At 32.3% G+C, this 12,911-nt stretch overlaps 1 protein-coding gene across 1 annotated transcript in view; it reads right to left on the bottom strand.

Annotated features, from left to right (window-relative positions):
* The window catches only part of LOC144851045 (uncharacterized), a 29,039-nt gene that overhangs the window by 13,430 nt on the left and 2,698 nt on the right, over window positions 1-12,911 (bottom strand). The window contains exons 4-11 of the mRNA XM_078708566.1: window positions 4,598-4,923; window positions 3,901-4,039; window positions 3,291-3,443; window positions 2,804-3,108; window positions 2,310-2,451; window positions 1,523-1,714; window positions 935-1,110; window positions 524-684 (exon numbers count right to left, since the gene is read on the bottom strand). Coding sequence (XP_078564692.1) covers window positions 524-684; window positions 935-1,110; window positions 1,523-1,714; window positions 2,310-2,451; window positions 2,804-3,108; window positions 3,291-3,443; window positions 3,901-4,039; window positions 4,598-4,923 — 1,594 coding nt within the window. The remainder of the gene's footprint in view (window positions 1-523; window positions 685-934; window positions 1,111-1,522; window positions 1,715-2,309; window positions 2,452-2,803; window positions 3,109-3,290; window positions 3,444-3,900; window positions 4,040-4,597; window positions 4,924-12,911) is intronic.

Below are 12,911 nucleotides of genomic sequence, written 5' to 3'. Positions count from 1 at the left end.
CTGGGCCTAAATGCTTCAAGCCCAATGAACATCGCGAAAAGAAAAAGGCTGCTACACACTAGGACAATAACAATCGACGATAAATTAATAAATAATCATATATTTTCTTACAAAAAAACCAAAAGAAATTTAGGAAAGTTTTCACTATAGAAAATTATAACCAATTATGTTGTCTTTTTTTAATCCAATCAAATGACGTCATGATCAATATAGAACAATAAAACCGCCGTATCATCACAGTATTATTGATCTTACTGATAATGAATGGACGTGAACATATTATTTTTATCAAAGACAGAAAAACGTTCTAGAATAAAAACTTTCTATTTCATGTAAAACAAATATTATATAGTTACAGATCGTTATCGTCCTAGTATAAACAGGTCTTTGCTTAGTTCTCTAATGGAGAAAAATTATAGTAATCTCGCATGTATTGTAAACATGAGTAAACATATTTATGAGAGCAATGGCACAAATAACAACAGATAACATTATAGATGCTAACATTTTAGTATGTACTTACAAATGGCCGTCTGCACTAAAATAATTTGTTGAAGAAGTTTCTAAATCCGTCCACGGAGATGTTAATAAGTTTTGTTTCTGAAAAAAACTTTTGTAGTCCGACTCAAAACCATTAAATACAAGTGCAGTCTCTCCAAGCTCATCATACAATGCCACTTTTACCTAGTATGGTTTTAAATAAACAAATTGACCATGACTTATCTAAATATTTCCTTTATGGTTCGACAGATATGTAAGGTTGATTATAAGATCCTCAGCTTGTTATGAATAGACAAGTAACACCCGATTCCGCAGCTGTCACTAAATACATCCTAACTGACTTTCGCAAGTCATTGAGATACAAATCTATGTGTTCCTTCCGTACACTCACTATTCTTTTGCTAAGCGCCGCGTTCGAATACGAATGTATTACCTTCTGTATACCAATGTCATTCCAGTTTCCCAGCAAAGGGTTTACAAAACCTCGCTTATGTGCTAGGTCTAGGCTCATTGCCTCGTATTCGCCATCTCTATACCCTTCACCTGATTCGTATAACTCCGTAAAATTTGAAGTCACTTCAGAGACTGCCTTGAAAATGAGTTCCCATTCTGTGTAATATTTCAAAATAAACCAATTTAGAGACTTATTAAACTTTAGTTAAAAACTAGTTATAAACCTATTAAACTAGTTGCAGACTTATTAAACTATTTATATACTTATTAACTAATTTTTTCTGGCTGTTTTATTTTATTTAGCTTTTTGCTTAATTTGTATCTCTATTGAGATCCATCCACTGATACCCATAGCATTGCCATTGTTTTAGTAATTTTCATTTGGATTTATACTTAATAACCTAGTTCTATACCTGTTCAAACTAGTTATATACTCATTAAACAAGTTATATATACTTATTAAACAAGTTATATATACGCTTATTAAACAAGTTCTAAACAAATTTTAGTTATTTTAAACTACCATACATTTTAATGTATTTATGGATTTTGTATTTAAATGTTTTACCTGAGGAGTGGCTGCCCCATATAGCAGGCATGTCCTGTGTAAAGTATGCGTCTAAGTGCCTAAACATGTCGATCTCGTTGCCTTCCGGTAGAGTACCGCCTAGCGATTGACATTCCGCAGATGCCACATCCCACGGAGCACTAAGGCCCATATTACCATATATGGTTTCTTCAGACTTCATCCATTGTGAATCTGTACAAGAAATGGAGTAGGCCTAGAGCTTTAATATCCACAGTAACAATGTGTTTCCAAATGTTCTACACATTTACCTATACTATATCCTAACCTTACGTGGCCTATTGAGAGTTTGCTTCTTCAGATTACATTGGAAACCATTAGCAATGCAGGAATTTGCAAATTCAAATGCCTAATTTATCTGATCTTTACCATAAACGTTTTTTTTTAAATAGTATTCAGTTTTTCATTTATTATATATGCGTTACAATGGCTGTTCACACGTCTCTATCTGAGTTAAAACAATCGATTGGTTTAACTTGTTACGTTTTCAAACGTGTGTGAAGTAATGTTAGTTCGAATGTATATCTGAAATCAGTCGGAGGTGGTCCACATCATCAGATGTTTTACCGATTTAACGAGAGGGATGTAAGAGAGTTATAACCAGTTACAGGACCACTTTACTTATGTCGGTTGTAACTCTGATTCGGATCAGCTTAAATCCGTTCTATGAAGATTAGTTCAAGGCATGTAGGCCTAAACATATATAAAATATATGATATTCTTTTTTAAGATAAAATACTATTAACAAGCAAACTTAATTACTACTTACTGTCACATCCAAGAACCTCAAAACGCAAGGATATGCCGAAGTCATTTCCAGTGAATTGATGAAATTTCACGTATCGTGTTAGAGCCAATGTTGGAAATATGTTAGTTACTGCAGTATCACTGTCACTGTTACCCACAAACACCTGTTAATGCAAATATGTTTTTTGGTACATTGTGAAATTCGTAGTTTATCCTAGGCTACTGGAGGAATCTAGATACAGTATCGGGAATGAGGTTTGTAATATCTTTTTAACAGAAAATTGACATTCAGAGATTCTATGTTCAATGAACAATTTGAGGTGAAAATCTTTTCGCGTCCACAATCGAGTTCCGCCTTAAACTAAAAATAGAAACTGGCTTGTGTTGATAAATAACAACAAGTCGGTGTTTTATAAAACAAATGAATGCTTTGTACAATTTGGAAAATGTGCTGTTCCTTTAGACCTCTAGAAATTTATTATCTGATTATTAATTAACGCATATAGTTGTCCACACCTTTGGATTTCCGTGAATGTCTAAAATGGCTTCCCAATCATTCCCATTCATACTCAACAAAACCTCGAAGCTAGTGACCCATCTGTTTCCATTGTTTCTCCCTCTTGTAATTACTCCAGTAACCGGTTTAATCCAGTTATCCAATTTTACTTGGATCCATGGATTTGCATCAGAGTTTTGTGGTCGCCATCCGCTTTCATTCATTCGAGCATACTGCTCGATGGCTCCTGTTCTGAAAGATGATGCCTGTATAAACTCGTCTGGTATTTTCCTCGATTCCATACCCAACGGTTCATCGCATAAATCTAAAACAAAATCATTCTGACAATCACTATTTGCCAATTTATGTTTATATTTTTTATGTATATTTTACTTTATTTATCAAATGGAGATGCAATTAATTTTGTGATTTAAAATTATAGTTGGTCTACATATTTCAGCTAAAGTAAGTTTGCTTCGACACATTGATTCTTGTATACACACTTACTTGGTTCTTGTGTTAGTTGGCTTGTGGTTGATTCTTCGGTTGCGGTTGTAGGAGCAGTAGTTGTAGCAGTGGTTGTAGGAGCAGTAGTTGTAGCAGTGGTTGCTGCAGTCGTTGTAGGAATAGTAGTAGTGCTAGCAACAGTAGTAGCCACAGCTGTTCATTATAAACATTCAAATCATCAGATAAAGTAAATTTTGCTTTTTAAACTTCATAATGCATCTCTGGTTTTCCTAAGCTGGTTCCTACTCAACGAAGCGAAATAGTATTATTATTGCAAATATCGTACGCGACTTATTATATGAACGTTTACTAATATTTTGTAACATATAAAACTCTGTCTACATACATGTCTGTATATATATACATAACGTTTGATAGTGCAAACAGAACTTAACGCTGCGTGCAACATTCAAAGGTACTGCAGAAAGTATTTCGCGGCAATGACGATTTACCGTACACACACAAATTGCGCATTGTTTGTGATACATAATATAGAATATAGTGTCTGACACCGATTTAAAAAAAATGCCAAACCATGCGCACAATAAATAAACTGACATCATACTTCATCGCAATCCGAAAGCTTCTTAATATTGTACTTATGACTTACCATCGCATCCAATAATTTCAAATCTGAGACATATGTGACTTCGCCAAGTAATTGGATTTATACGAACGTATTGAGCATTTACGGCAGACGGTAGCATATTCGTAACTTCAGTGTTTCTATCTGAATTGCCACTGAAAATCTTTAAGAAAACGTAATTCATTTAGATAAAAACAAAATTAGTGTAGACTATAAGTTTGAAAAAATAGCGTCAAAATATGGTAGTGGTATGACAACATTGTGTCCATATGTGGGCACGCAACATTGTTTGTCACACAAAGTTTGATAGTGTTTTTCCATATTTTTTTGATATTTATTTTTAGTTTCACTTTGTCGGTCGGTTGGTTGGTCGGTCTGTCGGTCAGCTGGTCGGTTGGTCGGTCGGTCGGTAAACACTAACTCAAATTTACGCACGCGACTGCAGCCATGTGTATGGCCTTGTTGCTTGACAATAAAGGTGAATGCATACATGAATCATGCGTTAACCATTTGAAATGTATTGTTGAATTACGGTAATGATGCCTGTCAGATACCAAACAGATGAATACGAGTTGTTTGGCAATTTTGTTATCACTCAATAATTATTTCTTTACCTAACCTGTAGTAGAAATGTACTAGTAGTGGTGACGTAGTTCAGTGACAATATAAGGATTGCCACTTTCTGCTGCATTGTTAAAATTGTATAAAGTAAATAACTTACAATCACTGCATCATTGTCATCAGTTATATCTACAAAGTTGGTGCCATCAACGCTATAAAGAACTCCATACGTCGTCACATATTTATCTCTATCACTTCGACCTTGTGTGATGACGCCGGTTATTTGTTTCAGAACACCAAAGTCAACCTGTATCCATTGGTTTGGATTGTTGTCAACTGAACACCAGGCACCATCGCCTTCACTGTCAGTTTGTGTATTTAATCTTCCACGTTCAGGTCTGTACCTATTGTCGAAATAACTAGAAGATGACAGGTCTTGTGAAGGTATTGTGCCATCTTCAACTCCAAGCTTACTCGTGCAAGAATCTAAATGGATAACAATCGTATCAAATATTAAACATACTGTAATGTATTGATATAGATCTATAATTGATGAATCAACCTTAGTATCATATATTGTTTGAAGGTTTGCATGGCGAAATCAAATATTGATATAAAGTTTGCGGTACACCACGTGTATTAGTTCTGAAAAGAACTGTTGAGTTTCTCGACGTTTCGATCAATATACTTTGATCGTCCTCAGAGTATCACAATTCAATTGAGTTCACCAGTTTGCCCCAGAAAGGTCCATAGAAGAAAATGTCCAGATGTTTTAATGTCCATTAGACAAAATAATTAGTTCTCCAAAGAAAACTATTAGAGATTGTCACTTTTTAAGCACAGATTACTTTTAAATTCTGCCGTTTAATGTCATCACAAGGATCCAATAATTATTGATAATCTATCTAAATATATTTATCATGCTTATAAGTTAAGATATATGTTTTGCTTAGAGAACGAAATTAACTAATTCATTTATCTTGTGACCATAAATTGCTTTATTTTTCAATTTAATTATTATTTTGTTAATTACTAGTTGTATGGTCATAGGTATCTATTCAGTCAAATGTCAATATTGATCAATCACAACATTTGCCTATAAAACCAAATAAAAACTAACTAACTGTTTTTCATTCTGTTAGGACATCAATCAATCATATACAATCAAAAGAGCACATTCATCATTAAACCAGTTGACATAGGTCAAAGGCCAACATTTTAACAAGTGATATACTAAATAATGCAAAGTTAGCCAAACTATGAGATCGATAGTCATAAATGTAATCACATTATTTGATCAGTAAAGTAATATGGTATTTCTGATATTTTTTCCTAGTGCGCATTATTTTAAATGTATTATAATACTGTAAAATAAATAATAAAATTAATATTATGACTGTTAAAATGTTACGCTGACCTTTAATGATTTGTCACAACACATTTACATTTATTAGGGCTACAATATTCGTTTTTGGGCAATAAACTACTATTCATCAGAATTAGAGAATAGCAGTTCATCCACAGGATAGAGCATAGGCAGATCCAAGTGGCCCAGCCCAGCCCACCCCATCCCCCACCTTTATTTTCGACAATGAAACAGTAGGTTAACTTCACCAATTCAATTCACAATTTCTAGGACTCCACATCTCTTTCTATTAAATGATCTTGGATTCGTCACTGTATGGTTTATAAACCGTAGAGAGGACACAAGCAATGTTGAAGCTTGTATAATTGTTTCTAAGAATAATTTTGTTTTTTTATTATCAAGTTCTGCAAATACTGTATGTTTCAAATGTTTGATTACCTTTCATAAAGGACCACCAGGATTTATTTCCCTTTTTAAAAGATTAGGAAAATATTGCCGGTTTCTATCAAGGACATATCGTTAGTATGAGCCTCAATATGGTTGATAGCCACAGATAGTTTTTCTGTACAACTAATATAAGATATTATCTTCTTAAGCAAATTTCCCTATGCATACTGTATTACAAAACTTGTTTATAATAAGGTCCATCTTTCCGAAAGTTGCATATACAGTATACTGTTCAAAGTTAGCAATATGATGTCAGGAGAATAAACTCTGACTCTCTTCTTTATGCGTCTAACGAACGTAAACACCTAAATATTTTCTTTACAATTCAAGCTTATTCATAACAAAACATTACATAATATTAGAAAACAATAGACTAAAGTATAAAATGAATGAACATCAAAAATCATTATTGGCAGTGGCAAGGGTCAGAGACTAATAGAACCAAGTCAATGCCAACTAATATAAAAAAGCACTGCTTGGAATGATTGTGTTCACTGTAAATGATTAAGTCTATTCTTTTTTTCGAAAGAGGAGTCATGAATCAATCCTGGTTGTCAAATCCTGGTGGTCACATATAGAGATAATCAAAACTGTTTTGCAGAACTAGGCAATGACCAAACTCTTCACAGAATAGTGTCTGGAAGAGAAATCATCTCATTTAGAATCATTTTAATGATAGCAATGCATATGCCCTGTTGGTGCACAGGCTAGTGTTCGGATAGTCCAGAAAATCATGGACATGTGTTCCAGATTTATCTATTCACTATGGGTTGGTATGTACATATTCTGAATACTACTATGTTCTGATTGCAATGGGGATGAAAAAAGTGATAACCAATAATATAGTAAGATTTATTAGACGCTTATCCACCAAAGTGCTCAAGGCGCCTGTGAAAGACCAATGGAAACAATCCGTAAAACTACCAAATCTAGACAAAAACCACATAATTGCATTTTGTTTACCAGTTAAGGTGCACAGACAGGCTAGTACATAAATAGGTATTCTCAGTTATCCGAGTATTTATAAACCAAAAGTATATAGCCAACATAAAGAAGCATATCAAATCATGAATGAATATTGCATATTACTCTGACAAATGTTTGCGAAATGAATTTTTAAAGGCTTTAACCATTTATTTTATTTAAGGTCAGCGTAACATTTCACCTGTCTGATTTGATTAATTAGAGTATTATATTAGTCAAAAGTATAATGAAATAAAATAACTTTACTGATCAAATAATTTGATTACTTGTAAAACCATCGATATCATAGTTTGGACAAGTTTGCATTTATTTGGTATCGATGAAATGATGTATGTGCTCTTTTACATTAGTATTGATTAACAGGATGAGAAAACATCAAATTTTATGTTAATTGTTAGTTACGTGATCTTTCAGAATGAAAAGATCACCTGCTGTTATTGTTATTATTATTATTCTCCTCCTTTATTTCTTTCTGTACAGATTTTGTGTAACAGATATCTCAAAAACTTAACTTGCAATGATCATCAAATTTTCACAATATCTTTCAAATAATAAAATCTTCTAAAAATAAGCTTTTCAGCGTGATTACTCATCCTTGAAGTCATTTATACGCCATTTTGTGAAATCACATTATTATTATATCTCAGTTAAATTCAATGTCAAAGGTAAACATTTTAAAAATAAAAATGTGCGCATAGACAAATTTAGTTAAAATTTCTTATAATAACATAAATGGTACAGCTTTTCTACGTGCTCCCTCTACATTTGTTTATACCAAATTATATAATTAGTGTATTGGATATCATACACAATAATAATCATAGAAATAATGTTCAATTATACCAAAACAAATTATTGACTGGATTGCGGTTCTCCGCTAATAATAGATTGATTGATTGATTCTTTTATTTTTCACACAACATTCATAAAAATATAAATAAAAAATTAAGTACAATAAAGTGTGAAAAACAGGATAACCACAAGAAAGCAAAGCTTTTAATTTGTGGCACCCTAACTTAAAGTATAAATTTACAAATATATTACAAAAATGTTTTCATGTAGTAAATAAATGAAGGAAAATACAACGTACTATAATATAATATATATATATATATACATCACAGTCTCAGAATATATACGAAAATGTAATTAATTAAGTTAAAGTTAGACATATTTTACAAATGTTGTTTTCGCAAAGATATATTGTTTCTTTATAACTATTAATGCATTTATTTAGTAATAGTTTTTTAAATATTGATATATTTTCACTCTCTCTTATATTTCTTATAAGTTGATTCCATAGCTTAGGTCCTCTATATGCTATACTTTGCTGACCCATATTAGTTGATTTTAATTTTATACAATAATTGTCTTTATTTCGAGTGTTATATGCATGATAATTATCAAATAAACTGAATAAAGAATTAAAACATTTTGGAAGTTGTCCTTTTTGGTATTTAAACATAAAATTTAAAACACTGTTTTTATACAAATCAAATATATTAATTGTGCCCGTTTTCACAAAGAGCTGAGAAGAAGGATGATGAAAGTCTACCTTACAAATAATCCTAAGAGCTCTTTTCTGAAGCAAAAGGAGGCGATCCAAATTGTCTTTGTTTCCCGCACCCCATACAATAATACCATATGTCAACACTGGTAATATAAGTGTCTTGTATATGGTAAGTAATACTTCAGTAGATACTAAATGTTTTATATGACACATGGCACCAATTATTGAGGATGCTTTACAAGAAACTGCATTTGTATGGTGTCTAAAGTTCAGTTTCTCATCAATGATGACACCGAGAAATTTAGTATATGGTACTCTATCTATTGAAACTCTATTTATTGAAAGTACAAATTGGGATGTGTCAATGTTGGTATTCTTTCCACTAAATAACATATACGTAGTTTTGGTTGTATTAATATTTAATCTATTAGTTTTACACCATTTCTCAATTTTATTTAGTTCATTTGTCATTATTGTAAAGGCAGTGACGACATCATTGTGTTGTAAAAACATATTCGTATCATCTGCAAACATTATTAAATCAACGACATTACTTACAGAAAACATGTCATTTATGAAAATCAAAAACAGCAGGGGTCCAAGAATTGACCCTTGTGGAACGCCTTGTTTTATTATTTTGGTTACAGACTGACACTTCCCAATTTGTACGAATTGTTGTCTTTCTCTAAGGTAGCTTCGGTACCAATCAAGAACCACGCCTCTTATTCCATAATGGGGCAATTTTGTGAGCAATAATTCATGATCTATCGAATCGAACGCCTTGGATAAATCCAAAAATACGCCAATCATAAATTGCTTGTTGTCAACGGCTGTCGTTATTTTATCAAGGACTTGTAGGAGGGCGTGGTTAGTTGAATGACCTGCCCTGAATCCATATTGAGATTCATGTAACATATCATATTTACACAAAAAAGCGATTGTTTGGTCATATACGACCCTTTCAAATACCTTAGATATACATGGTAATATCGATATCGGTCTATAATTTTCTATGTTCTCCCTTGCTCCTTTTTTATACACAGGAATTGTTTTAGCAATTTTTAGTTGACAAGGAAATACACCCGATTGAAGGGATACATTGATTATATGAGATAACGGTTTAGCCAGTATATCTGAGTTATTTTTTATATAAATGGTACCAATGTCATCACAACCACTTGACTTATTTACATTTAAGTCATTAATGTATTTAATGATATCGGACTCAGATACAGCTCTAAAAAACATTGAATTCAAAATGTCATGTTGTATTTTATATTCGGTGTTACTATTACGGTTATCATCACCTGTCATTTGGTCACCTATATTTATAAAGTATGTGTTAAACGCATTGGCTATGGATGTTGGGTCATTAAGTTGATAGGAGTTGATTTTCATTTTTTGAGGCATGTCTTGATGTTTCTTCCTACCTAATAATGAGTTTATGACACCCCATGTTTTCTTTATATTACTCTTGTGCTTTTCAAATTCATTTTTGTAATAAGTAGTTTTTCTTTCTCTTATTATTGATGTTAACTTATTTTTATATTTCTTATATTTAGATTTATTTATATCTGTTGGTTTCTGTTTATATTTGATGTATAATTTATTTTTGGTACAAAGAGATTTTTGAATTCCATATGTTATCCACGGTGATTTAATTGTATCTACTTTTAACCTAACTCTTTTTAGTGGGAAATGCTTATCTATCATTGTTTTTAAAGAATCTGAGAAACGTTTATATGATTCATTCGCATTTTCAATGCTAGTTACATATTGCCAATCATAGCCCTGTAATTCAAGTCTAAATTGCCGTTTTTGTTGATCAGTATAGCTTCTTTTTATTATAAATTTTTCTGATCGTGGTAATGAATAATTTTCTGAATCATCCATGCAGAAAACTGCAAAGTGGTCAGATATGTCGTTAACTAATATCCCTGTGTTAATATTTTGGAATTCCTGATAATTTGTATAAATATTGTCAATTACTGTTGCGGTATCTTTTGTGATTCGAGTGGGTTTATTGACTAGTGGAATGAAAGATTCTGTTAGCATGTTGTCTACGTGAGTTTGAACATTATTGTCACAGTTATATTTTTGTAGATCTAGGTTAAAGTCACCCATTAGGTATGCCTTTTTATTTTCATTGTTTATCATGTGCATTAATTCAATAAGTTGATTATTAAATGTTGGAATATGGGCTTTAGGGGGCCTGTAGATTATTCCACTTATAATTGATTTATCATTATTTTTTAATTCAATTATAATGCACTCTCCCTCGTTTATCATAGCAGACAAGTCATTTCTTATTTGATATGATATATTTGAGTGTATGTACAATGCTACACATCCCCCTGTCTGGGTTTCTCTGTTTTTAAAGATAGGTGTATAGTTTGGAAGTGTATATAAACCAAGGTGATGTTTGCTTGAAAGCCAAGTTTCAGTAAGTCCTATTACATTAAATTCAAAATCGAGAGAGGATACATAATTTTTAAATTCTTCAAATTTGTTAACAATACTTCTACAATTTAATGCAAACATAGAAAAACTATTAGTTGACGTTTGACTGAACGTGGATTTAAATGTATCAATACTAAAGTAATAGTTTTCCTTATAGTTAAATGCGGTTGTATTTTCGTCTTCATAATTAAAATTATCAATATTTAGAATTGAAAACATATGATTTCGTTAATATAAATAAATATCAGTTAATTATAGGGCCTAATGACAAAAGAAATATTTGATAATAAATATAACCTTATTTGCTATATCTGTACATTAGCTACCCGTCATAAAGTATTTTATTTTACCGTGACCCCTTATTAATGAATGTAGTAATACAAATTTATATACAATTTTATAAACAACCCCAACTTATATGAATGCACTGTATGTGACAGTTCACAGCAATGTGGGGCTGTGTATAATAACATGACATGGATAGTATTTTGTCCAAATTACATAAATACCATCTCATGTTAAATAAGTGTGTTTCTTACTAACAGAGTTTGGTCTGGTCACTTTGTAGGTTCACGGTATAGCCTCCCATCTATATATAATGATCCATTTCTAAATACAGGATGTCTTCCTTCATTGTATGCTTTCAACATTATGTCTCGGTACTCACGTTTCTTCTTGGCATCTGCTGCTGTAAGGTCCTCCATGGCATAAAAATCTTTATTTTTCAGTGACTTCACCTTCTTAAGAACCTCGTTTCGTTCTGGCCTATAGATAAATTTAGCAATTATTTGCCTAGGTTTTTGGTCTCCTCTGGTCTGTTTACCGGTTCTATGGGCGTTTTCAATGTTAATATCCTTCAAGTGTAGTTTATCGCTTATAAGTGTATTTAGTTTATCTAGTGTATTTTCGTTCTCTTCTTCATTTATTCCTCCAAATCGTAAATTAAATCCTCTTGAATATCTTTCCATTCTATGAATATCCCCTTCTAGGTTGCTAATTTGCTTATTTTTCTCCTTCAGTTCTGTTTCTATGTTGTCAATACGTGTATTTAATCTACTTACACTCGCTTGAGTTTCCGTAGTGGATGTTGTGTAATATTCCAATGACTGGTCCATAATACGTTGTGTTTCTTCCACTTTTGTTATTCTTTCTATTAGTACTTGCTGATTGGATTTGATCGACGATATTCCATCTTCGATTCTTTTATTAATATCAACAAACATTTCTTTTAGATCTTTTCGCAGGGCCTTAATTTCAGAAGATGACGTGTCAGTCCTCAAGTCGGTAGTCGCGGGAACTTTAAGCTGACGTGGCATAGGCGTTGCCTCAGTAATTTCAGATATTTGTTTAGATTTCGCTCTAGTAGCACTCATTTTTTACAATCGACTTCTTATTTTACTTTTATTTGATTGTAGAAGCTGTTTAAAACTTACGTTCAGTTTATTTCATCCTTTAACTTACTTTTGGGAGTTCGATAAGATTTAGCTTTGACGGAGCTCAGTAACTGTACGTCTTCATTTACATAGCGCCCTCTATCCTAGATATTTGACGTTTTCGCAAACGATCTTCTATAATTAGCCAATAAGCCTCAACTAAAGTTTCTATGCATATCGGCATATTAGCGGTCGATATACTGTACGCTCAGCAGACATTGAAAAAGAAATGAAAATTGTCTGCAAACCCGCGCCAATTCCGTCACAGTGTGAC

This window comes from Antedon bifida, chromosome 8 (assembly GCF_963402885.1).
Source record: "Antedon bifida chromosome 8, ecAntBifi1.1, whole genome shotgun sequence".
NCBI classification, from domain to species: Eukaryota; Metazoa; Echinodermata; class Crinoidea; order Comatulida; family Antedonidae; genus Antedon; species Antedon bifida.
This window is presented reverse-complemented; position numbering and strand designations above follow the sequence as displayed.